At 47.5% G+C, this 27,190-nt stretch overlaps 1 protein-coding gene across 2 annotated transcripts in view; it reads left to right on the top strand.

Annotated features, from left to right (window-relative positions):
- The window catches only part of TBK1 (TANK binding kinase 1), a 143,763-nt gene that overhangs the window by 26,748 nt on the left and 89,825 nt on the right, over nt 1-27,190 (top strand). For both annotated transcript variants that reach the window (XM_073555458.1, XM_073555459.1), the window contains exons 4-5: nt 5,825-5,954; nt 7,059-7,240. In XM_073555458.1, the coding sequence (XP_073411559.1) occupies nt 5,825-5,954; nt 7,059-7,240 (312 nt within the window). The remainder of the gene's footprint in view (nt 1-5,824; nt 5,955-7,058; nt 7,241-27,190) is intronic.

Raw genomic sequence — 27,190 nt, 5'->3', positions numbered from 1 at the left:
ACCTGTGCTGTAACTGCCTCGTACATACAGGTACATAGCCCCCATACCTGTGCTGTAACTGCCCCGTACATAACAGATACAGAGCCCCCATACCTGTGCTGTAACTGCCCCGTACATACAGGTACAGAGCCCCCATACCGGTGCTGTAAATGCCCCTACATACAGGTACAGAGCCCCCATACCTGTGCTGTAACTGCCCCGTATATACAGGTACAGAGCCCCCATACCTGTGCTGTAACTGCCCCGTATATACAGGTACAGAGCCCCCATACCTGTGCTGTAACAGCCCCTACATACAGCAGGAGCACAGCCTCCATACCTGTGCTGTAACTGCCCCTACATACAGTTACAGAGCCCCAAAACCTGTGCTGTAACTGCCCCGTACATACAGGTATAGAGCCCCCATACCTGTGCTGTAACTGCCCCGTACATACAGGTACAGAGCCCCCATACCTGTGCTGTAACTGCCCCGTACATACAGGTATAGAGCCCCCATACCTGTGCTGTAACTGCCCCGTACATACAGGTACAGAGCCCCCATACCTGTGCTGTAACTGCCCCGTACATACAGGTACAGAGCCCCTATACCTGTGCTGTAACTGCCCCTACATACAGGTACAGAGCCCCCATACCTGTGCTGTAAATGCCCCTACATACAGGTGCACAGCCCCCATACCTGTGCTGTAACTGCCCCTACATAAGTTTAAACCTAGCAGTATTATAGTACAGTAATATAGAATTGTTATAGTAGTTCAAATAAACAGTTGTTTAACAATAATTTTGTACTGTATTAAGTTTGAAAGGAATGCGGCCCGCTAGCTTAAATTTTTTTTCATGTGTGGCCCATTTACTCTGCTGAGTTTGAGACCCCTGATCTAGCACATCAGAGGAGAGAGAAATGGGGTCCCCTGAGCCTCCCCTGTACCTGTGATGTCCCTGGACCCTCCTGCTCCACGGTACTGTCCTCCGGCCGCCTTCTTCAGGGAAGAAAATGGCGGGCACATTGGTTAATTTTGATCACTGTGATAGACCCTTTAAAAAAACAGTAAATCAAACCCCTCCATAGTCATGGTAGAAATAATAAAATATAAAAATGTGTATTTTTCCATTAGGGTTATGGTTGGGGTTATAGCTAGGGTTAGAGTTGTGCTAGGGTTAGGGTTGGGGCTAGAGTTGGAGCTAGGTTTAGGGTTGGGATTACGGTTAGGGTTAGGGGTATGTTGGCGTTAGAATTGGAGGGGTTCCACTGTTTACGTATATCAGGGGGTCTCCAAATCTTGACATTGGGCCCACCGTTGATTCCCGCCAATTGTGAGGAGTCAGCTTTAGCTGAGTCGACTTTTCTTTATAGTGGACCCTCTGGGTCGTGGCACCTACCCAACGAGGGCGAGCTGATCTTGTGAGGAACCACCCCATATACAGGGAGTGTCAGGGGCAAGACCAAGGGGGTTAGCCACCACGACTGCTGGAACAAGACGGCCGGCTCAAGGAAGACACAATGTGAGTGTCTGACGACCAGGGACGGGCAGGAAACAAGACAAGACGTAAGTTCAAGGTATCTTCATTAAGGAAAACTTCAGGGTAACATCAGGTACAGGACATGAAAACACAGCAAGGTGCGTGCGGGGGGCATGCCAAGGTCCATGGCATGATACGTGCTAGATGGCATGCCTGGGTACAGGCAAAGGCACGATGACGTCGGACTCGGGACAGCAGGCAACGATCGACAGGATCAGGGCATCAGGCTGCAGACATCAGCCCCAGACATCAGGCCGCAGTCATCAGGCTTAGGATCTCTAGCAGCGATCGGCAGGTTCCGGGCATCCGGCAGGCAAACCAAGGTTCAGGCAAGGAGACACAACAAGGTTCAAGACATGATGCGTGTTAAGGAACACGCCAGGGTCCAAGGCAAAGTTCAAGGCAGGGTGCGTGTATAGGGACACGCCAGGGTTCAAGGTCCAAGGCCCTCGGCGCGCTAAGGAAGCCGCCAGGATTCAAGATTCAAAGTCCTGCGCGTGCTAGGGCACGCCAGGGGCACGGTACAAAGAATGGTCCTGGCCGTGCTAGGGGGCACGCCAGGGTACAAGGTTAGCAGCGGGTCCCACACGTGCTAGAGAACACGTTGGGCTTTGAAGGTCAGGACTGGTGTCCTGCGCGTGCAGAAGGGCACGCCAAGGTCAGGGTTCAAGGCAAAGAGCAAAGCACAGAGCAAGGTACTAGCAAGACAAGGATAATAGACAGGTCATAGAACTCAGAACATGACAGAGAGACAAGGCTCAGGACAGAGCAAGGATAGCAAAATACTTGTGCAAGAGTAGCACGAAAACGCACAGTACGAGAAACAGCGTGAGTGAAAGGGAGCACGGAAACCACAACTGGGGCACCGGCAGGCGGTACCGGCCGGAGGCACAGGCAGGCGGGCACGGCTGAGGCACAGACAGGCGGAAACCACAGTAGCACTGGATGGCGAGCACAGCTGAGGCACACTGGCGGGCACGACTAGGGGCGGCACGGCTGAGGCACAACAGGCGGGCATGGAGCGACCAGGCGCGTGCAAGAGGGTATGCAGCCACAAGACAGGGCTAGGCAAAGGTACAGGAGAGAGACGCGTGTGAGACAGCACGGCAAAGCCTAGAACAAGAGGTGCAAGGGCGTACGAAAAACAGAGGCAAGACACGGAGTTCAAGACAAGGTCCTGTGCGTGCAGAGGGCATGTCAGGGTTCAGGACAAAGAGCGGAACTAGCAGAGGACCGTAGGCCGAAGTCCAAAGCCGGGTCGAGGCAGAGCCTTGAGACTAGTCCGGGACAGAGACATAGGTCTAGCAGCGGAGCGTAGGCCGAAGCCCAGAGCCGGGTCAAGGCAGAGCCTTGAGACTAGTCCGGGACAGAGACATAGAACTAGCAGCGGAGCGTAGGCCGGAGCCCAGAGCCGGGTCAAGGCAGAGCCTTGAGACTAGACACGGAACACAGGATGAACAACAAGGCAAGGAAGAGCTTAGGCAAGACATAGCAAAACAGGCTAAGGCAGAGAACAGCGGATGTACTACAAGGCAAAGCATAGCAAGGACAAACACAGCACGAGAGACAACACAAGACATGGCACGAGACAAGAGACAGAGTACAAGCACAGAGCGTGTGCAGAGACGCACGACAGGGCAGAGTGCAGGGGCACAGAATACACGTAGTGACCAAGCAAACCAAGCAGCTATGCAGGGAAACAACACGATACTCAGGCCCTGACCATAGGAAGGGGCGGTCTGATATAGCACCATAGCACCTGGACTTCCGGGTCAGGACCAGGGAAGGACTTCCGGTTCAGTCCTCCTGGGTCATAGAGAGTGTTGCTAGATCAGACTGGCTGGACCATAGAGAAGGTCACATGCTCAGGGGTTCCAGGAATACAGAGGATTGCAGAATCAGACAGTGCTGGAACATAGGAAAGGTCACATGATCAGGGGTTCCAGGAATACAGAGGATTGCTGAATCAGAGCAGAGACGGATGGTTACCTAGCAACAGCGTGCAGCCTTGAGGTAAGGCGTGCGTGCACACTGCTGCAGGCGTCTTGCGGCATAACAGTCATGAGGTGCACCTGAACACACAGGCGAGACCCACGGGGCTCCTGCAGGGACCCGGACCTGGGGACAATGGGGCATGACAATGGGGATCATGCAGCGCAAGCAGCATGGCTGGCATGACACCAATTTTGCATTCAGAAAGTCAAACGGTGCTCCCTCCATTCTGAGCCATGCCATGTGCTCAAACAGTGGCTTTCCCCCACGTACGGGGTATCGGCGTAGTCAGGAGAAGTTGCACAACAAATTTTGTGGTCCATTTTCTCTTGTTACCCTTGTGAAAATTAAAAAATTTGGTTCCATAGTAAATTTTTTTGTAAAAAAAAAAAAAGTTAATTTCTTCCTTCCACATTGCTTTAGTTCTCATGGAGCACCTGAAGGGTTAATAATCTTCTTAAGGCTATGGGCCCACGTAGCGTTTTAAAACGCACACTAAAAACCGGACTCCTTCCCAGAAATCGCGCGTTTTTTTTCCGCGCAATTTCACCACGATTTTCTCAAGCACTTTCCAAGCGATTTGAAGCATCGCTTGGAAAGTGATTGACAGGTTGGTCACACTCGTCAAACATAGTGTTTGACAAGTGTGAGCAGCTTTTTACTATTGAGGCCGCCTATGCGGCATCAATAACAAAAGATAAAATGTTAAAAATGATAAAAAAAAATAAAAAATCGGGGTATATTTACCTTCCGACGTCCCGCGCTGCCATCCCGGGCCACAGCGTTCCCAGTAATGCCTTGCGAGACCTGTGATGACGTTGGTCTCGCGTTACTATAGCGGTCTCGCGTTACTATAGCGATCTCGCGAGACTACGTCATCACAGGACCGTGCCGCAAGGCATTACTGGGAACGCTGCGGCCCGGGAATGCAGCGCGTGACGCCGGAAGGTAAATATACCCCGATTTTTATATTTTTTATTCTTTTTTTTTACAGGGGTATGGTACCCAGGGCCTGGAGGACAGTCTCCTCTCCTCCACACCGTGGGTACCAACCGCACATGAGAAGCTTAACTTCCCACATGGTGGGCATAGCCACATGCGGGAAGTAAGCGATTCTCATGCATTCCTATGGGTGAGGAATCGCGGCAATTCTTTGCGAATCCGCACAAAAGAATGAGCATGCTGCGATTTTTTTTCCGCGATGCGTTTCCGCCGCGGAAAAAAGCGCAGCATTAGCACAGCATGTGCGGAATGCCATAGGAATGCATGAGGGGGGTTTTGTACACGAATTTTAAATGTTTTCGCGACGAAAATCGCGGCAAAAATGCTTAAAAATCGCATCGTGGGCACACAGCCTAAATGTGGTTTTGCGCACCTTGAGGGGTGCAGTTTTTAGAATGTCACTTTCGGGTATTTTCTGTTATATTGAAACCCTCCCCCCCCCCAACTCACTTCAAATGTGGGGTGGTCCCTGAAAAAAAAATGGTTTTGTAAATTTTGTTGGAGAAATGAGAAATCGCTGGTCAACTTTGAACACTTATAACTTCCTAACAAAAGTAATTTATGTTTACAAAATTGTGCTGGTGTAAAGTTGACGTGAGAAATGGTATTTAACTACTTTGTGTGACACCAATCACTGTCTGATTTAAGGGTACAAAAATTAAGTTTGAAAATTGCAGAATTTTCCCCAAATTTCCGTTTTGTTCACAAATAAATGCAAGTTATATCAAAGAAATTTTACCACTAAACTATCACGAAAAAACAATCTCAGAATCAGTGGGATACGTTGAAGCGTTCCAAAGCTACAACCTCATAAAGTGACACTGGTCAGAAATGTAAAAATTGGCCTGATCATTAAGTACCAAGGTGGCTCTGTCACTAAGGGGATAAAAATGCCGCTGTCTACATTTGCTCCAAGCTATTGTGGTAAGTGCAAAAAAGTGTCCAGAACAGTGATTTTGTTGTACAAAGTGAAAATTAACGTTTATGAATTGAACTATATTGATAATTTGATTGTTTTTCAAGCTAATAATCTTGAGACATGAAATATATAGGCTCCATCGGTTTGCACCAAGTGTACGTGGCTGTTCCGCTATTGGGGAAAAGAATACAGGAAAGGATATATTCAGTTTTGAATGAGTGCCGTAGCCCTTTCTGGTCAAGATCAGTGGGGTCTTTGAGGTCAGACCTTCACAGATCATAAACTGGTGCCATGTTCTGATAAAATGTCATCACTATGAAATACAGTCTGCTGTTTTTCTTTTTATGGGGCTATTCCTATTTCCCTTCATTGCCTTATAATTGTGTATTCCAGATGTCCAGTCGGCATAAAGTGCTGGTCATGGAGTTTTGCCCATGTGCGAGCTTGTACTCAGTGCTTGAAGAACCCTCAAATGCATATGGGTTACCAGAGTCCGAGTTTCTTATTGTTTCACGGGATGTGGGTATGTTATTTCTTGTTAATAAAGTATTTTTTATCCTTTGCTGAGCTAATCACTATCAGAAAATTAATATTTGGCTATTACTGATATATGAAAGCATGTGTTATACATGTTCTCAATCGAGCAGGCTTTCCATTATTTTGTTTGATGACTGCTGGTCAGGTTATACCATATGTACGTCATTAAACTGGTTTAGCCACCTATCTTTAGAATTCATCTTTACTGAGAAATGTTCTTTCAATTTCATTTTTTAAAAGTTCTCCCAAGATGTCAACTTATAATCTTTCCTTTGTGTTGGTGATAAGTATCTGAATGCTGGGGGGCCATGTCCAGTATCTTTTGCATACAGCGCTCAGATACATTCATCAGTCCTGAATAATTTGAATGGAGTGGCAGTGCACATGAAGGCCACTGCATCATTCAACCATAGGACCTCCACTTTCATGATTGGTGAGAACCCCATCTATCAGACACTAAATGAATATTCTCTGACTAAGCGATTAATGTACGTTGGCAGCATTTTTTACTTTATTGGTCATTCTTTTTATTAAACGTGCTGTCATCGTGCCGTAAAGCTATGTTCACATTTGCGTTTATCTGTTCTCATATCTACTACAGAATTAATTGGCAAAACAGATCGTCTGCATTACTAATGCAGATGGCGGTGTAAAGGAGTCCCATTGATCATTATGGGCACATCTTTGTTTTGGAATATGAAGAGAGAAGGAAGATCCGGCACTGGATGATCTTCCTTCTCTCTTCATGTTTGCAACACATGGTGGTCAGCCATTTGATCCCTAGGCACGACCGGCTTACAGGACTATTTTGGTGAGCACAAAATTTCCCTTTCCCCTTCCTATTTTTCTTTGTTTTGGAATGTCTGTGTTTTTTAGAATAAAATTGTTATGCCGAATCCCATATAAATCAATGAGTTCCCTCTGCTTCTGTTTGCATCATACATTGGATCCATTTTTTGCCCACAAATTCCATTTCTGTACTACTGTGCAAACGGTAATGTGAATATAGCCTATCTGTTAAACAATGAAGCGAAGTTCTATATTTTTTGTTTTGTCTTACCTTTTTCGACAATGACGTTTCTATCTCTAGTGGCAGGAATGAACCACCTAAGAGAAAATGGAATAATACACCGAGATATCAAGCCTGGGAATATTATGCGAGTCATTGGTGAAGACGGACAGTCAGTTTATAAATTGACTGACTTTGGTGCAGCCCGAGAATTGGAGGATGATGAGCAATTTGTGTCCCTCTATGGCACTGAAGAATATCTGGTAATTGATAGGGATTGTTTTACTAAATGACTTGCCACTATCACAGTATATACCTTTTTATTGTTCTCTTCTACTTAACTTTTTATCAGTTTTGATGAGCATTTGTGTATAATCTGTTAGTAAAAATATTTTGTTTTTACATTTGGGGACTGAAAATTGTTTCTGGTTATGTGATTATCACAGAAATGCTGGACTTGAGTTATCTCTGTCTCTCTGTTGGGTGCGATGATCAAGTTTCCAGGACAGGTTTTCGCTTCCTAAATATAACACAATATTTTTTTTCTGCTAACTGATGGCAGACAAATAATGAAAACTGAAGGATTGACTTATCTCCAAGGGAAGCGGTCGACTCCATCTGATGTTCACTACAGTGATAAAATCCATGGGCCAATTCAAGACACTCCTTTCTTTGCATCAGAGAAAAGGGAAGAGGTGTGACCACAATCCATATTGCCATGCTAGTCAGTTATGGAGGGGCTATTTATCTAATTAGCTAAAGGTCATCTGGGTATGGACTACACCTACTTGCTTCCTTTGCCTTAAACGGAGGCTGCCAGGTGATTAGTGTTTCCCGAGCCAGGGTATCGTGAATCAGGGACTAGCTTTGAAGTTGTAGTTGAAACAGGAGATGTCATGCAGCATGTCACGCCACTCCCACCTGGGGGCGGGACCCCCGGCCCGTCGTCACCACTTCCGATGCCGCGGCCGCTCCGAGGGTCCCGTCGGGTGCGCACGCACACCTCTCGCCCCTAGCTCCATGGTTGCGTTATGTTCTAGTGCGCACGCGTGCTCTGCCCACCTCTGTCTTCGGTCTTGTCCTCTCTATGATACTGGAGGACTTGACCCGGAAGTTCTTGTACTCATGTGCTATATCAGGCTACCTCTTCCGCTCTTCCTATGGGAGGCGCCTGATTATGGTCAGGCTAAGGGCCGAAACACGTGTTGGGGAGGGCAGCTGTCCAGACCAGGTGCAGTGTAGCTTGTAATTTATACCTTATACTTGCCACTCTTTGATGTCTAGCGCTGTTTTCAGAAATTTTCCTGGTCCATAACATAAACTATGCATATACTGACACCTATTGTTGCTATTGGGTATTATTCCCATTATTCATGTCGTATATCTATGCAGTGACACATATGGTGTTCACTATTTTATTCGGTCGTCCATGACAGCACCCCCTGAGAGAGGGGATCCGCCCTCCAGGAACAGGAAATCCTACAGATACATAAGGGCGGCACCTCTCCCACGCATCAGTTGGTTTCTCCTACCTCGGGCAGTGCGGAGTCCCCTGGAAGCGCCACGGTGGCCCGGGTAGGGTTCCACGTCGGTGTGCGAGGCAGGTGGGAGCGGGGTCCGGCGGATGCCCGTCTCCTGGGCCGGCACCGGCGGGTAAGTATGGATCCTCCCCTCGGACCCAGGTCCTTGGTCCTGCTGGTGCGGTCTCCCTTCGTCCAGGTCGGGGGCGTGTGGCTGTGCCTCGGTGGTGTGCGGGGAGCGCTGTGCGGGGCCTGCGTGTCCACGCGCGTTCGCTCAGACTGGAAGTGACGCGGGGGCGCCGGATCGGAAGTCGGCCGGCTTTTTCTTCCCGTGCGTCGCCAGGCGCAGCGGCGTGGTCGCCGACAGAGCGGCAGGGGCGGGGGGGGCGGAGCACGAGGGGGGGAAGTACCCATGGACGTCGGAGGGAAGGGGGGGGGTGAGAATCAGCACCTGTGAACCCGGATTGCCGGGGGGAAGAAAAGGGCACAGAAGCACTGCAGAGTGGCTTCAGCTCAGGTGCAGGAATGGACGAGTCGGAAGCTCCTGTGGCCCAGCTGGAGCGAGAGCAGGAACGTACCTCAGAGAGGTCTCAAACCAGCTCCCAGCAAAAGAAAAAACGAACTGGACAATCCGGCCATAGAAGTTCCTCCAGGCCGAAGGATCCAGCTCGCCCCCCACACCCGTGACCGGTACCTACGCCTTCTGCTCAGGGTAAGAGATCTTCGTGAATGTGCCCTTATGTTTTCCTCCTATAGGGGAAGAAATGCGCTGACAAGGCAAAAAACAGGGAATGCGCCCTTTGCAAATGCCCCTTGCCGGATGTCTACCCTAAAAGGCTGTGCCAGTCATGCAGACGGTAAAAAAAAAAAATGGGGTGTAGTCCCAAAAAATTACTAGGCATACCTCCTTACTCTGTCGCCCCTCCTGTAGGTGGCGGAAGAAACCCCTGACTTCGCTACAAGTCTAAGGGAAATTATCAGGATGGAGGTTAAAGCCCTAAAATCCGTACCCCAGGGGGAGTCATCTAGGAAGAGAAAGAGAGCAAGTTTCTCAGGGTCAGGCTCTTCAGCTGACCCTAGAGGAAATGAAGACTCCTCAGAGCCCTCCACCTCTGCGTCCTCTTCAGAGGAAGATGCCAGTTGTTTCTGCCTAGGTCTGGAACAAGTGGACAAACTAGTCAAGGCAGTCAGGGCTACCATGGGGGTAACAGACACAAAACCAGAACGGTCAGCGCAGGACCTAATGTTCGGGGGTTTAGACCCCAGGAAACGTAAGTCGTTCCTGTTAAACGACAAGGTCCAAAATTTGATTAATAGGGAATGGAGGAAACCAGAAAGGAAAGGCTCCCTACCACCAGCTTTTAAACAGCGATATCCCTTTGCGGACCCCATGGTAAATAAATGGGACAAAGCCCCAAAATTGGATGCAGCAGTGGCTAAGGCGTCCAAAAAATCTGCAATCCCCTTTGATGACATGGTCTCTTTAAAGGATCCGCTGGATAAAAAGGCAGACTCCTACTTGAAAGGCACATGGGAAATGTCAGCTAGCGCCCTGAGACCGGTAGTAGCAGCTCCCTGCACAGCCAGATCTATGATGGTCTGGCTGGATCAGCTGGAAACGAAGTTAGAGGACAGAGCCTCGAGGGAATCTATCTTGAAAACCCTACCTACCATCCAGGATGCGGCAGCCTTTTTAGCCGACGCTTCGGCAGATTCCGCAAGAATGGCAGCCAAGGCCGCAGGGCTTTCAAATGCAGCCCGACGGGCTGTATGGCTGAAATGCTGGCCCGGGGATATCCAGGCCAGATCCCGGCTTTGCTCCATCCTGTGTGAGGGGGAATATCTATTCGGGAATATCTATTCGGACCAGTCCTAGATCAACTCCTAGAGAAGGCTGGCGACGATAAAGAAATTCCCTTCCCTGCCCACCCCTTCCTATAGACGTCCCTTTGCTAGGAAGAGATTTTTTCGGAGGAGGTCATCCAGGGACCGGGGCAGATGGGAAGATAAAAAGAAAAAAGGTACCAGGTTTATTTTTGGAGGGGGACGCCAGGAAGCATCCCGTGAGACCAAGAAACCTCCCCAATGACTAGAGGCTGCGGTGGGAGGTAGACAGTTGGCCTTCTGCCAAGCCTGGTCGCGGATCTCAAACAGTAACGGGATCCTGGGGTTGGTAGCCTCAGGCCTAAAGCTAGAATTTGCCTGTGTCCCCCAGAACAGTTTCAGGGTCACCCCGCTCAGGTCTTCCCTGGCGGAACAGACTGCCCTAGAGACCGAAGTTGTTGACCTATGTCAGAAAGGAGTACTGATAAAGGTACCAGAGGTGGAGAAGGGCGAAGGCTTCTACTCCCCCCTATTTTTGGTCCGTAAACCAGGTAATTCTTACAGGACCATAATCAATCTGAAGGCACTCAACAGATACCTGGTCATTCGACCTTTCAAAATGGAAACGATCAGTTCCACAATAAAATTACTGTTTGAAAATTGTTTAATGGTGGTGTTGGATTTAAAAGACGCTTATTACCATATACCCATCTATGCGTCTCATCAGCGTTTCCTTAGAGTGGCAGTTCATTTACAGGGGTCGTTAAAGCATTTTCAATGTCGCACTTCCCTTTGGTATAGCAGTCTCCCCCGGGTGTTCACTAAAGTTATAGCGGAGGTTATGGCCCATCTGCGGGAAGCAAACATCCTAGTAATCCCTTACCCGGATGACTTCCTTATTGTAGGCAAAACAGCAGTCCATTGTTTCGATCAGTTGCAAAAAGCAAAATCAGCTCTGGAGCAGTTAGGGTGGCTATTAAACATTAAGAAGTCCCGCCTACAGTCCATGAAAGTCCAGCAGTTCTTGGGCTTAACCCTAGACTCGCAGAATCAGGAGTGTCGTCTTCCACCCGAAAAATTAGTTCGCCTACGTCAGCTGGTCTTGCACGCCTCCAATAGCCCTACCATGTCTCTCAGGAAAGCAATGTCCCTCCTGGGTTCTCTCTCATCCTGCATCCCCGCGGTCCAATGGGCCCATTTCCATACAAGAGTGCTACAGGGCGAGGTTTTACGCCATCAAAAGATCCTGGGCGGTTATCTAGAAGGCCAGTTGACTCTGTCCCAACATACCTTGAGATCCCTTGAGTGGTGGCTAGATGAGAACAATCTAGCCAGAGGGGTGCCCTGGGAATATAACGTAACCCGGGTAGTCACCACAGACGCAAGCCCTACGGGTTGGGGGGCCCACATGGGGGAAATCTTAATCCAGGACCTGTGGGAATGCCATCAGTTGGAAATGTCCTCCAACCTGAAAAAGCTAACAGCCGTAGACCAGGCAGTCAAAAACCTTTTTGTGTATCTACAGGGTCACCATGTTCAAATATTCTCCGACAATCCGGTCACCGTGGCTTACATCAACCACCAAGGTGGGACTCGTTCCAGGCCCCTGATGGAGGTAGCAGAACAGCTGTTCCAATTGGCAGAGCAACATCTCCTGTCTTTAACAGCTCTGCACATAAAAGGAAAAGAAAACACCACAGCAGACTTCCTAAGCCGCAACCTTCTAAAGCAGGGGGAATGGTCCTTAAAAACGTCCATCTTTGATCGAATCGTACAAAAATGGGGGCAGCCAGAAGTGGACCTCTTTGCCACCAGAGAGAACAGGAACGTGCCTCAGTTCTGCTCTCTAAATCCCAGGGAGAATCCTCTGGCAGTAGATGCTCTTCTGATCAAATGGGACTTCGGGCTAGCATACGCCTTCCCTCCCCTGGCTCTACTTCCCCTGGTGATGAGGAAGGTCAGGAAGGACAAAGCAAGGATTATAGCGATCGCCCCGTTTTGGCCCAGGAGGGCATGGTTCTCATGCCTCAGGACCGTGTCGGTGTCCGACCTCTTGCTACCAAACATCCCAGACCTCCTATCCCAGGGCCCAGTTTACCATCCTCAGGTAGCTGGCCTACATCTGACGGCGTGGATTTTGAACGGGCACTACTAAAGGAGAAAGGTTTCTCCCCGGCCCTAATTAACACCCTTCTCAAAAGCAGAAAACCAATTACAACCAAAATCTACGTTAGGATCTGGAAAAGGTTCCTTCAGGGCTCAGGGGGGTAGTAGCTGGACAGTCCACTCCCATAGCACAGATCTTAGAGTTCTTACAAAGAGGTCTGGACATGGGACTCTCCACCAGCACCCTTAAGGTACAGGTGTCTGCTCTAGGGGCGCTTTTCAACTTCAACATCGCCAGTAACTATTGGATCAATAGGTTTATTAAAGCAACATGCAGGTCCAGACCGGTAGTGAGAAATAAATTTATGCCATGGGATCTAAACCTAGTCCTTACGGCCATGACAGAGGCCCCGTTTGAGCCTATTTTATCAGCTTCCACAAAAAACCTGTCCCTTAAAGTGGCTCTCCTGGTAGCGTTGACATCAGCCCAGAGAGTTAGTGACATCCAGGCGCGGTCTAGACTTCCTCCTTACATACAATTTGAGGGACGACAGGGTAATTCTTACACCTGATCCAGCATATCTGCCTAAAGTAGCCTCCAGTTTCCATAGAACTCAGGAGATAGTTATTCCATCCTTCCTCCCTAATCCTACGAACGATAAGGAAAGGAAATTACACACGCTAGACGTTAGACGTCTCCTAGAGCAGTGGTCCCCAACCTTTTTTGCACCAGGGACCGGCTTGAACCAAGACCATTCTTCCATGGCCTGGCAGGGCGGGGATGGAGGTGTGACAAGGGCAGGGCTTTGGTCATAAGGGGGCGGGGCTATGGACGCGGTTGTAGTTTAGCAGTGCATATTTATCATTTAATTATAACATTTTTAATGTGACTCAACTCACCATAGGTTTTGAATGAGTGGGAGCACCTGGCTTGTTTCTCTGTTTCAGTGGGAGCACTGGGCTACTTCTACTGATGACCGTCACTGCTAATGATGATTGGAACCTACAAGGAAATGGAGCATTGAGCACTTAAGAACAATTGTACTGGAGTACTGTACATGCTGATTATTTTCTAATCATCAGAAAATGTATGTGTGGTCCCCCCCGTCCAGCTCTGTGTGGCTCCCCCTGTTGTATGCATGGCTCCCCTGTCCCATCCTTATATACATGGCTCTGCTCCCACTCTCCCATCCTGTATACATGGCTCCGCTCCCATCCTCCCATCCTGTATACATGGCTCTGCTCCCACTCTTCTATCCTGTATACATGGCTCCCCTGTCCCATCCTGTATGCATGGCTCCGCTCCCACTCTCCCTCCCTTGTATACATGGCTTCGCTCCCACTCTCCCGGCCTCCCTTGTATATATGGCTCCGCTCCCACTCTCCCGGCCTCCCTTGTATATATGGCTCCACTCCCACTCTCCCTCCCTTGTATATATGGCTCTGCTTCCACTCTCCCTCCCTTGTATATATGGCTCCGCTCCCACTCTCCCTCCCTTGTATATATGGCTCGGCTTCCACTCTCCCTCCCTTGTATATATGGCTCCGCTCCCACTCTCCCTCCCTTATATATATGGCTACGCTCCCACTCTCCCTCCCTTGTATATATGGCTCCGCTCCCACTCTCCCTCCCTTATATATATGGCTCCGCTCCCATTCTCCCTCCCCTGTGTATATGGCTCCGCTCCCACTCTCCCTCCCCTGTATATATGGCTCCTCTCCCATTCTCCCTCCCTAGTATATATGGCTCCACTCCCACTCTCCCTCCCCTGTATATATGGCTCCGCTCCCACTCTCCCTCCCTTGTATATATGGCTCCGCTCCCATTCTCCCTCCCCTGTATATATGGCTCCGCTCCCATTCTCCCTCCCCTGTATATATGGCTCCGCTCCCATTCTCCCTCCCTAGTATATATGGCTCCACTCCCACTCTCCCTCCCCTGTATATATGGCTCCGCTCCCATTCTCCCTCCCCTGTGTATATGGCTCTGCTCCCATTCTCCCTCCCCTGTATATATGGCTCCGCTCCCACTCTCCCTCCCCGTGTATATGGCTCCGCTTCCACTCTCCCTCCCCTGTGTATATGGCTCCGCTCCCACTCTCCCTCCCCTGTATATATGGCTCCGCTCCCATTCTCCCTCCCTTATATTTATGGCTCCGCTCAGCTCCCCCATCCTCCCCATCATACTTACCCTCACGTCGCTGAACTTCCTTCCCGTCGCTGCACGTCCCTGCATCTCGCGGCGCTTCAGCTTCTTCCTGTGCGGAGCGGTCACATGATACCGCTCATTAAGGTCCATGAATATGGACGCCACGCCTATGGGAGATGAGTGGCGTCCATATTCATGACCTTAAATGAGCGGTAGCACGTGACCGCTCAGCGCTGGATGAAGCCGCCGCTGGATGAAGCCGCCGCGGGATGCAGGGTGAGTATCAGCTGCTGCACCGCCCCCCGGCTCCCCTTGGATCCGCGGACCGGCAAGGGCACTGCAACGGCCCGGTGCTGGGCCGCGGACCGGCGGTTGGGGACCCCTGTCCTAGAGTACCTGGCAGTTACCGACCCCTGGAAAAAAGATAATGCCATGTTTGTTTCCTATCAGGGCACTAGAAAGGGCCTTAGGGCTTCAGAAAGGTCGCTAGCAAGATGGATTAGGGAGGCCATTTCATTAGCATACACCTCAAAAGGCAAACCGGCCCCTGGCAAGCTGAGGGTGCATTCCACCAGGGCCATGGCAACCTCTTGGGCAGAGAGATCGGAGGTCTCGATCGACCAGATATGTAAGGCAGCTACTTGGTTCTCTCCGAGCACCTTCTACAACCATTATAGACTAGACCTGGGTGCTTCCTCAGACCTCTCCTTTGGTGTCAGGATTCTGCAGGCTGTAGTCCCTCCCTAAAGTAATTATTACTCTCTTTAATTCTCTCAGGTGGTGCTGTCATGGACGACCAAATAAAGTCGTAGTTACTCACCGGTTAACGGTATTTTTCAGAGTCCATGACAGCACCCGTATATTCCCTCCCTTTAGTTTAACTTGGGTGTGCACTTTTTCCTCTTATATGTACACGGGTAATTAATAGTCGTGTAATAGTATTGTATATAAATTATGCTATTAACCTTTGTGGTCCTCTTGTGCTCTGTAAACCAACTGATGCGTTGGAGAGGTGCCGCCCTTATGTATCTGTAGGATTTCCTGTTCCTGGGGGGCGGATCCCCTCTCTCAGGTGGTGCTGTCATGGACTCCGAAAAATACCGTTAACCGGTGACTAACTACCACTTTTGCACTAATATTGCGCTTTAATACCTACATATTTTTTGCATTTTATATACGCTTTCTTATTTGTATAAGTATGATATACACCTATAGGGAATTGATATACAATTTTTACTAATTTGTATGCACCTTACTTGTGAATACAGTTATGGCCAAAAGTATTGACACCCCTGCAATTCTGTCAGATAATACTCAGTTTCTTCCTGAAAATGATTGCAAACACAAATTCTTTGGTATTATTATCTTCATTTAATTTGTCTTAAATGAAAAAACACAAAAGAGAATGAAGCATAAAGCAAAACATTGATCATTTCACACAAAACTCCAAAAATGGGCCAGACAAAAGTATTGGCACCCTCAGCCTAATACTTGGTTGCACAACCTTTATGCAAAATAACTGCGACCAACCGCTTCCGGTAACCATCAGTGAGTTTCTTAAAATGCTCTGCTGGAATTTTAGACCATTCTTCTTTGGCAAACTGCTCCAGGTCCCTGATATTTGAAGGTGCCTTCTCCAAACTGCCATTTTTAGATCTCTCCACAGGTGTTCTATGGGATTCAGGTCTGGACTCATTGCTGGCCACCTTAGAAGTCTCCAGTGCTTTCTCTCAAACCATTTTCTAGTGCTTTTTGAAGTGTGTTTTGGGTCATTGTCCTGCTGGAAGACCCATGACCTCTGAGGGAGACCCAGCTTTCTCACACTGGGCCCTACATTATGCTGCAAAATTTGTTGGTAGTCTTCTGACTTCATAATGCCATGCACACGGTCAAGCAGTCCAGTGCCAAAGGCAGCAAAGCAATCCCAAAACATCAGGGAACCTCCGCCATGTTTGACTGTAGGGGCCGTGTTCTTTTCTTTGAATGCCTCTTTTTTTTTCTCCTGTAATCTCTATGTTGATGCCTTTGCCCAAAAAAGCTCTACTTTTGTCTCATCTGACCAGAGAACATTCTCCAAAACGTTTTAGGCTTTTTCAGGTAAGTTTTGGCAAACTCTAGCCTGGTTTTTTATGTCTCGGGGTAAGAAGTGGGGTCTTCCTGGGTCTCCTACCATACAGTCCCTTTTCATTCAGACGCTGACGGATAGTACGGGTTGACACTGTTGTACCCTCGGACTGCAGGGCAGCTTGAACTTGTTTGGATGTTAGTCGAGGTTCTTTATCCAACATCCGCACAATCTTGCGTTGAAATCTCTTGTCAATTTTTCTTTTCCATCCACATCTTGGGAGGTTAGCCACAGTGCCATGGGCTTTAAACTTCTTGATGACACTGCGCACTAGGGTGACCGGATCTCATATGGGGGGGAAAAAATGTCAGAATCTTGTTCGTCTGGACCCCACAAAACGATTCCCCTTTCCAGATATTGAGATAGCCAAAATTTGAGCTCGATCAAACGACGTTAACCCGTGCCGCTCGTCGCTCAAAGTTTGAAAAAATCCAAATTGAGGTATTTTAAGATTTAGGTATTTTGCATAGTCTGTTAGACTATAAAGAATGTGACAACAACATTGCAGAAATAGCCCTGACCAAATTTTCCAACCATTTGTGGTATTTGAATGCAGAGTTGGTGGGATTATCGTTTTTTGATCCCACCATTACAGACAATGAAAAGTTGTTAATGACTAATAAATTGCTCAGTAGCACAGATGAACCATCAGAGCACGCTAACCTACATGAGTTGATAATTTTACATAGTTATCTAATCTATTCTAGAGCTTTTGTTAAAGTAGTTTTTGAAACGTCAGAATATAATGCTCGGCATTTGCTTACAACTTGCAGGACATATTGCTTTTGTTCTTCATCTTTTGTCAGAAGGTCGTTAAAGTCGGTTACTTCCTACCTCTTTTAATTTTTCTTTCCTAACTTTTGGATTTACAACCCTAGCGTGCTCTGATGGTTCATCTGTGCTACTGAGCAATTTATTAGCCATTAACAACTTTTCATTGTCTGTAATGGTGGGATCAAAAAACGATAATCCCACCAACTCTGCATTCAAATACCACAAATGGTTCGAAAATTTGGTCAGGGCTATTTCTGCAATGTTGTTGTCACATTCTTTATAGTCTAACAGACTATGCAAAATACCTAAATCTTAAAATACCTCAATTTGGATTTTTTCAAACTTTGAGCGACGAGCGGCACGGGTTAACGTCGTTTGATCGAGCTCAAATTTTGGCTATCTCAATATCTGGAAAGGGGAATCGTTTTGTGGGGTCCAGACGGACAAAATTCCGACATCGATTTTTTGCGGTCACCCTACTGCGCACGATAGACACAGGAACATTCAGGTCTTTGGAGATGGACTTATAGCCTTGAGATTGCTCATGCTTATTCACAATTTGGTTTCTCAAGTCCTCAGACAGTTCTTTGGTCTTCTTTCTTTTCTCCATGCTCAATGTGGTACACACAAGGACACAGGACAGAGGTTGAGTCAACTTTAATGCATGTCAACTGGCTGCAAGTGTGATTTAGTTATTGCCAACACCTGTTAGGTGCCACAGGTAAGTTACAGGTGCTGTTAATTACACAAATTAGAGAAGCATCACATGATTTTTCGAACAGTGCCAATACTTTTGTCCACCCTCTTTTTTTTATGTTTGGTGTGGAATTATATCCAATTTGGCTTTAGGACAATTCTTTTTGTGGTTTTTTTCATTTAAGACAAATTAAATGAAGATAATAATACCAAAGAATTTTGTGTTTGCAATCATTTTCAGGAAGAAACTGAGTATTATCTGACAAAATTGCAGGGGTGTCAATACTTTTGGCCACAACTGTATATATTATTATTTTGGTTTTTAAAAAATGTTTTTCTTTCACTGTTGAGATATATATATTTGTAAGCACCATTTACTGCAATAATATGCCCTTATGAAATGGATAGTACTGCCCTCTTATGTATATTTTTATATTATAAAACACTGATGCTTTGCTACTTTTGAAATACCTCAAGTACCTTTATTTACAAAATAAAGTATATATATTTTTACATTCAGGACTTTTGGTCAATGTGTTCTTGTGTGTTCTGCGTACGCTCTGCACACCCCCGGTTCCTAGACACACTCACTCGTGTCTCCTGTGAGCCGGCCACCTGGTGCCAGCAGTCGTGGTACCATACCCCCTGGGGCTTGCCCCTGACACTCCCTGTATAGGGGGTGGTCCTCACTAGGCCAGCTCGCCCTGGGAAGGTTGGTGCCACGATCCAGAGGGTCCACTCCAGGAGTTGTCACAGTATCATCAGGCCATGAACTTCGCTGGTACCACGGCTTCCGCCCAAAAGGAGCTGCTGTTCATACGGGAAAACCAGACCAGGATCATGTCCTTTTTGAAATCCTTGGAGTCCCGTCTGTCCTCCTTGCAATCCTCTGATCCTGGGAATGCATCCCAGCTAGCCAGTCTCCAACAAGAGCTCACTTGGCAACGCGACACCCAGGCCCAAATCCTCGGCTCTATGGCATCGGTAGATAGCCGACTTCTTTCCCTTCAGTCTGCTGCCTCCATTTCTGCCCAGGCTTCGGCCTCGCACCCGCTGCCGCGCTTGTGCAAACCACCCCGATACAGTGGTGACCCCAAGTTTTGTCGGGGTTTTTTGAACCAATGCCGGTTGCATTTTGAGTTCTTGCCGCAGTACTACCCCACCGATTGTGCTAAAATTGCTTTTGTTGTTTCCCACTTAGAGGGAGAGGCGTTGGCATGGGTAAAACCTCTCTGGGAGCGTGATGATCCCCTCGTCGCTCAGCTTTCCATCTTTTTGGACACCTTTCGCAAGGTGTTCGACGAGCCGGGTCTTCTGGCTTCCGCCACAGAGTCCCTCTTTAACCTCCACCAGGGTACTCTATCGGTAGGACAATATGCCATCCGGTTTCGCACCTTGTCCTCCGAACTCGTTTGGAACAATGTCGGTCGGATTAAAGATGAACTGGTGGGTCGGGATACTCCAACCTCTTTGGAGGAGTTGATCTCTCTTGCCACACGCATTGACCTGCGTTAATAAGAGCGTACCCGTGAGGCAGCCAGAGAGAGAAGATCTCCTCATCTCCCTCCGTCTACTTGCAGTCTTCCCCGCTCACGACCCGTGCCTTCTTCTGCGGTCTCCACTCCGGAGCCTATGCAGGTGGACCGTTTAAAGATGGCCGAACAGCGTCGAAATGAGAGGCACACACAAGGACTCTGTCTTTACTGTGGGAGTCCTTCTCATCTTCTTCGCTCCTGTTCCAAGAAGCCGGAAAACTTCTCTGCCTAGGTCTGGTAGGAGAGGCCTCCCTAGGTATACGTGATTCCTCTCCTCCCCTGATCGTGTCTGTTCTGTTGCATGTGGACTCTAAGTGCTATTCTGAAGAGGCTTTCTTAGACTCAGGAGCGGCAGGGAACTTTATTAGGCTCAAGGCGGTTAAAAAATACCGGATTCCTGTCAGATCCCTGGAGACTCCTCGGGTAATTGCTTCGGTCGATGGTAAACTCTTGCAGGAGACCGTTACCCATATCACCGAGGAGATTGAGATGCAGATTGGAGCTCTACACTGGGAGAAGATTTCCTTCCATGTCTTGTCGACTATGTCCCACGGACTTCTTCTTGGTGTCCCTTGGTTATGGACTCATGAGCCAACCCTGGACTGGCGGTCGGGCAACATAATCCGCTGGGGGCCATCTTGTCAGGAGAAGTGCTTGTCGTCTGTCCATCCCACGAACTTTACCTGTCCGTCCTCGGCACCTGCAGGTCTGCTGTCGGCTTATTGGTCTTTCACGGATGTCTTCAACAAAAAGGAGGCCGAGACTCTGCCGCCTCATCGACCATACGACTGCCCGATTGACCTCGTTCCTGGCTCTACCCCACCCAGGGGCAGAGTTTACCCGCTTTCGCCTGCTGAAACCCAAGGTATGTCAGAATATATCCAAGAGAATCTTGCCAGAGGTTTCATCCGCAAGTCCTCTTCACCCGCAGGAGCTGGGTTCTTCTTTGTCAAAAAGAAGGATGGCTCCCTCCTTCCCTGCATAGACTATCGAGGACTGAACGATATCGCAGTCAAGAATAAGTACCCACTACCACTGATCCCGGAGCTCTTCGACCAGCTTAGAGGAGCACAAATTTATACTAAGTTGGATCTTCGTGGGGCCTACAACTTAGTCCGTATTCGCTCCGATGATGAGTGGAAGACCGCTTTTAAGACCCGAGATGGTCACTATGAGTACATGGTCATGCCCTTCGGCCTTTGCAACGCCCCAGCGGTATTCCAGGAGTTCGTGAATGACATCTTCCGGGATATGCTGTACTCCTGCGTGGTAGTCTTCTTGGACGATATCGTCGTGTTTTCCCCTGATCTGTCTGCTCACAGAAAAAACGTGCGCCAAGTCCTCTTGCACTTGAGGGAGAACCACCTTTATGCTAAGCTCGATAAATGTCTTCGAACAGACGTCCTTGCCATTCCTAGGTACATTATTTCAGACTCCGGTATCCGAATGGATCCAGCAAAAGTGTCTGCCATTCTCGACTGGCCACGGCCCCATGGGGTGAAGGCAATCCAACGTTTCCTCGGCTTTGCGAACTACTATCGGCAGTTCGTTCCCCATTTTTCTTCGTTGGTTCGCCCTATCTCATCCTTAATCCGCAAAGGGGCTAACACAAATGCTTGGTCCCCTGAGGCAGAAGAAGCTTTCCAGTCCTTGAAACAAGCTTTCGCCTCGGCTCCCTCGCTTGATAGTCCTGAGGTTAATAAACCTTTCACTCTCGAGGTGGACGCATCCTCTGCCGGGGTCGGCGCAGTCCTTCTGCAGAGGTCATCTTCCGGACACATCGTCATCTGTGGCTTCTTTTCTAAAATTTTCTCCTCGTCTGCGCGAAACTACTCCATCAGCGACAAAGAGCTGTTGGCCATTAAGTTTGTCCCTGGAGGAATGGAGATATTTACTGGAGGGCGCTATACATTCGTTCAAGATCTATACGGACCATAAGAACCTGGCGTACATCCAGTCTGCTCAGAGACTCAATTCCCGGCAAGCCAGGTGGTCGTTGTTCTTCGCCCGCTTTGACTTTGAACTTCATTTTCGGCCCAGCGATAAAAACATTAAAGCGGATGCATTGTCAAGGTCTTTCCAGTCGACTTGTGCTGAAGAAGATCCTTCTCATATCATCGACCAGTCTAAGGTTATTACCATGGCTCCTGTCAGGTTGACTACGTTACCTCCGGGAAGAACTTTTGTGGCTGAGAACAACCGGAGACGAGTGTTGAACTGGGGACATTCGTCCATGGTTGCCGGACACGTTGGTGTCAAGAAGACAATCTCCCTAATTTCACGCTACTATTGGTGGCCATCTTATCCCCAAGATGTCAAAGACTTTGTGGCTTCTTGTCCTTCCTGCGCTCAGAACAAGGTACCCAGGCAGCCACCCTCCAATCTTCTGCTTCCGCTTCCTGTACCTTCGGTTCCGTGGCAACACATAGCCATGGATTTCATTACCGATTTGCCTCATTCCTCCGGTTGTACTGTGGTCCTGGTGGTTGTAGACCGATTCTCGAAAATGGCCCATTTAATTTCTCTTCCCGGTCTACCCTTGGCCCCTGAATTGGCGAAGATCTTCATTTCCCACGTCTTCAGAATCCATGGTTTCCTGTTGCACATTGTATCTGACAGAGGGGTTCAATTCACGTCCTGGTTTTGGAGAGCTCTTTGTGGACTCATGAATGTGACATTGGACTTTTCTTCCGCCTATCATCCCCAAACCAATGGGCAAGTGGAACGTACCAACCAGATCCTTACATCCTATCTCCGGCACTTTACTAATGCTCATCAAAACGACTGGGTCAGTCTACTTCCTTGGGCTGAGTTTGCCTACAATAACCACTCCAGCGAATCGTCCACCAAGTCTCCCTTCTTCATCGTCTATGGACAGCATCCCAGTGTGCCTCTTCCGGTACTTCCTGTCTCAGGGGTACCTGCGGCCAACTCTCTATCTGTGGAGTTCTCCAGGGTATGGCAGGAGACCAAAACCGCTCTTAAGAGAGCACGTGACAGGATGAAACAACACGCTGACAAGAGGCGCCTGGACGTTCCTGGTGACAAAGTGTGGCTTTTCTCCAGGTACATCCGCCTTAAGGTACCATCTTACAAACTGGTCCCCCATTACATCGGTCCTTTTGAGGTTATCAGGCGCGTTAATGATGTTGCGTACAAAACTGAAATTACCCCCTTCACTCCATATTCCCAATTCCTTCCTTCAGGGCTGTGGAGTCGGTAAGCCAAACCTGTGACTCAGACTGCTCAATTTCCCTTCCACCGACTCCACGACTCCGACTCCAACATATATTGCTTATATTTAAGTGAAAAATTTATTGTAGTACAATGTGAACATCAGACATTTAATCATTTTTATGATAGAATAATCAAGACATTTAGATAGAACATAATATATATTTATTGGAATACAACTTTAGAACACAACTGTAATAAATTGTAAATATGTAATATCATATATATATATATATATATATATATATATATATATATATATATATATATATATATATACACACTGTGTGTATATATATATATATATATATATATATATATATATATATATATATATATAGTATATATATTTATATAGAACACTATGTAATAAACTATGTAAGTGTCAAATAACAGTTTTCAACAAAAACATACTAAATAACATTTGTGCAGTCTATGAATTTGTTCTAAGAAATAGAATTTCCTCCATCAGATCCTCCTTCAAAGTTTACCTAAAATCTGACCTAATAATTTTAAGGCCAGAGAACAACCTCTCTACACTAACTTGGGCTGGAGGCAAAGCCGTAACCACATGGGCAACATCGCTAACAATTTCCAAGTATAAAGGAATTGCCTCATGCACAGTCAGTTTTGATGAACGGTTGAATTTTTCTTTTTCTTTGAGAGCAAGTGAAACATTTTGCTGAAATATGGTCAATCTGCTTGCTATAGGAGACGGAGTGAAATCTTTTTCCTTGCAGCAACGCTTTGCCTGCTCCATATCATCCAAATACTTGTCAAAGTCAAACTCCTCATCTGATGAGGATGAAGATATGGCAGCAGTAGCACTGTCAGGACCCAAGTCCTCTTGCGCCTGGCAGTCCTCCTGTAGGCCACTCATCCTAACTGCTACCTCAGTCAGAGCTTCTTTTCCTTTAGTAAGCTGTTGATCATCAAGCAATATACGATGACTTGGGTCCACATAAACAGCTGCCTGAAAATTTTTATTTTCCAATAGCTGTGTCTCTCTCCGTTTCATTGAAGCAGAAATGCCATCTGCGATTAAATCTCCTCTTTGGGACAGGCAAAATAGCAAATCCTCAGCTTGTAATTTTTTAGTCACGGTAAATAGGTGATTAAGCAATTCCTTCAATTTAGCCACCTGTGTCCATTGACGTTCATTTAGGGTTACCTGAGGGTTCGCCATATCTATAAGAAACGGTGTTAGCCAGGATCAAAACTAGGGGGGGGGGCAGAACCTCATACTGTTCCGCAGAATCTCATGCTGCACACCTCAACTGCTGCAGAACCTTATACTACACACCCCTACACTTGAAAATAAAGCCTGCACCTTAAGATGTGGTGAATGCAGTCTATTTATTCCAACTATCAATTGATGTTGATGTGTTACTGAAGATGAGCAATGCCTGTCCTGGGCGTCCTTTTGGGCAGCTATGAGGTGTACCTGACTGGTGCTAAAAAAAAAAAAAAAAAAAGGCATGTTAGTCTGTGTGCTACCCGGCTTTCATTCTTTTTGGTACAGATAAGATATGGATAGAGCAGATTTCTAATCTGCTTTTGCTATTGAAAACATTATCTATAAGCTCAAAAACCTTTCAGGTGATGCGGTTTTTTAAAAAGCTGATCTGCTTTTGCAGCTGAAAAACGTATCCTCAAAAAAACGCAGCAAAAACGCTGTGTGTGAATGTAGCCTTAGATCAGGAATAGAACAGCCATTTATAGGACTTTTCATAACTTTACCAAATTCCTATGAATAAATATTCAGCACATTCTGCATTGAACTACTGTACTCAATTTATTATATATTTTCGGAGTCGGTCCATTTTATACCGACTCCACCAAAATGAGCTCCCACTCCAACTCCACAGCCCTGCCTTCCATGTGTCCCTCCTCAAACCTGTGATACTGAACCGGTTCCATCCTTCTACTGGCCACACTCCTCAGCCTGTTGGCGCGGGGGATGAGTATGTGGTAAGCAACATTCTGGCCATGAAGAAGGTAAGAGGGAAAACTCTTTTCTTAATTGATTGGAAGGGTTTTGGCCCTGAAGAAAGGTCTTGGGAACCCAGAGAGAATATCCATGCTCCTCAGATTTTGTCTGTTTCTTTCCAGCCTTAGAAAGGGAGGGGGGTGGACTGTCACGCCTCTCCCACCTGGGGGCGGGACCCCGGGCCCGTCGTCACCACTTCCGGTGCCGCGGCCGCTCCGAGGGTCCCGTTGGGTGCGCACGCGCACCTCTCGCTCCTAGCTCCGTGGTTGCGCTATGTTCCAGTGCTCACGCGCGCTCTGCCCAGCTCTGTCTTCGGTCTTGTCCTCTCTATGATACTGGAGGACTTGACCCGGAAGTTCTTGTACTCATGTGCTATATCAGGCTACCTCTTCCTATGGGAGGTGCCTGATTATTGTTGTGCTTCCTGGCTTGGTCTTGTTAGTCCTTGCCTGGCTGTGCGCTGTATTCAGGTCCTCTGCCTTTTGCTATGTTCCTGGACTCTGCCTTGTTCGCTGTTCCTATACTATGCCTAGCCGTACTTCCCAGCACATGCTCCGTGCATACACTCTGCTCTGTGTTCTGTCTAACGCTGTACTCCGGCGTGCTCTCCGCGCACGCTCTGTCTGACTCTGTACTGTGGCGTGCACCTTTGCAAGCACCCTGCGTTGCTCTCACCCGGGCGTGCTTGCCTGTATACGCCATACGTGCTCTTGTGTACTCGCCTTGCACTATCTAGCATCCAGCGCACTCCTGTGTACACTCCTAGTATTGTCCTGTACTCCCTTACACTCATCCTGTTTACTCTGCGTACGCTTTGCACACTCTGGCACACTGCACACCCCCAGTTCCTAGACACACACACATTCGTGTCTCCTGTCAGCCGGCCACCTGATGCCAGCAGTCGTGGTACCATACCCCCTGGGGCTTGCCCCTGACACTCCCAGTATAGGGGGTGGTCCTCACTAGGCCAGCTCGCCCTGGGAAGGTTGGTGCCACGATCCAGAGGGTCCACTCTAGGAGTCGTCACAAGATAGGACCAAGGAAACTTGTCATGGGGACGGATCTCTTTTGCCTTAATCCACCCTGCTCAGCTTCCTAGGCTATTATATCTGTACTGCACTCTGTGTGTACACTTGGGCAGGAGCTAGCTATGTGCTCCTAGCTCCTAAAATTCACACTTCTGGGGGTGTTTTTGATCTTGGGACCCAGACCACACCGATCACCTTCCAATTAAAAGGACAACAAAATATAGAAATGGTAATGAAGGTCACATTATTCTTTAAATCTTTTAGGACTTTAGAATTTTTTGTTATTGTGTTTTCATACTGCAGTATGCAGTGTAAGTCTTGGTCTCCTATGAAGCTCATCCTACAGCTGAGCTGCACAGGATGACCGAAATGACAGCGATGGGGATCTACAGCAGACCCCCGGCTGTTAAAGTAACCAATTGATCCCCCACGATCACATCTCAGGAATCGGGGTGTGTGAGCATTGGCACAGGTCCATTTAAATGCTGCTGTCAGAGCTTGATAGTAGCGATTAAATGGTTAACAGTTGTGCTAAATTCGGCTGCGTCTGTCAGAAATTGATTCTGGCTATATCCTCTTGCCAACACATCCGTGTGTGGAGAGAACTCAGCTCCTGAGCCTTCTCCACACATGTGGACCCCTTCTCAGAACTTAAATTTGTGTTCTATTTTGGAAAAGGGGTTAACAAACATAATGTTTGTAGTTTTAAAACGGAGTATTTGTTTTAGCATTTTCTGACACCTGAAAATTACATCAAAAGTGAAGTAATCCTTATAAATAATAATAAAATGTTGAATTTGTAAATTTCATTAAAAGCATGAAAATTATTGCTAAATGTTTAAGCCTTCTAACCGAACACAAAAATGTTTCAAAAATGTTGAAGTAGACATATAGTAAATGTTGTTAACTATTTTGTGTGTCATGACTATCTGGTTCAATGGCATAAAAAACAGCTTTTTTTCTTTAAACTTTGTTCAAAATTTCAGATATCATTTTCGTTTTATAGCAATGTCAACCAAAAAATTAACCGCTCACAAAGAATCATGAAAAACAGTCTCAGAATATCTGGAATAAGTGTATGAATTACAGAGTTATTACCACATAACGTGACACTAGTTAGATTTGAAAAGTGGGGCTTTGTCCGTACGATGAAAACTGGCTTGGGCTGTAAGGGGTTAAACCATATTATCTCTTTAAACATGTCAGCGTTTCAGATGGATTTTTAAGACTTA

Source organism: Dendrobates tinctorius, unplaced genomic scaffold (genome assembly GCF_039654945.1).
Source record: "Dendrobates tinctorius isolate UK_male_01 unplaced genomic scaffold, ASM3965494v1 ptg000224l, whole genome shotgun sequence".
Classification (NCBI taxonomy): Eukaryota; Metazoa; Chordata; class Amphibia; order Anura; family Dendrobatidae; genus Dendrobates; species Dendrobates tinctorius.
The sequence above is the reverse complement of the archived record's forward strand: the minus strand, read 5'-3'. Positions and strand labels throughout refer to the sequence as shown.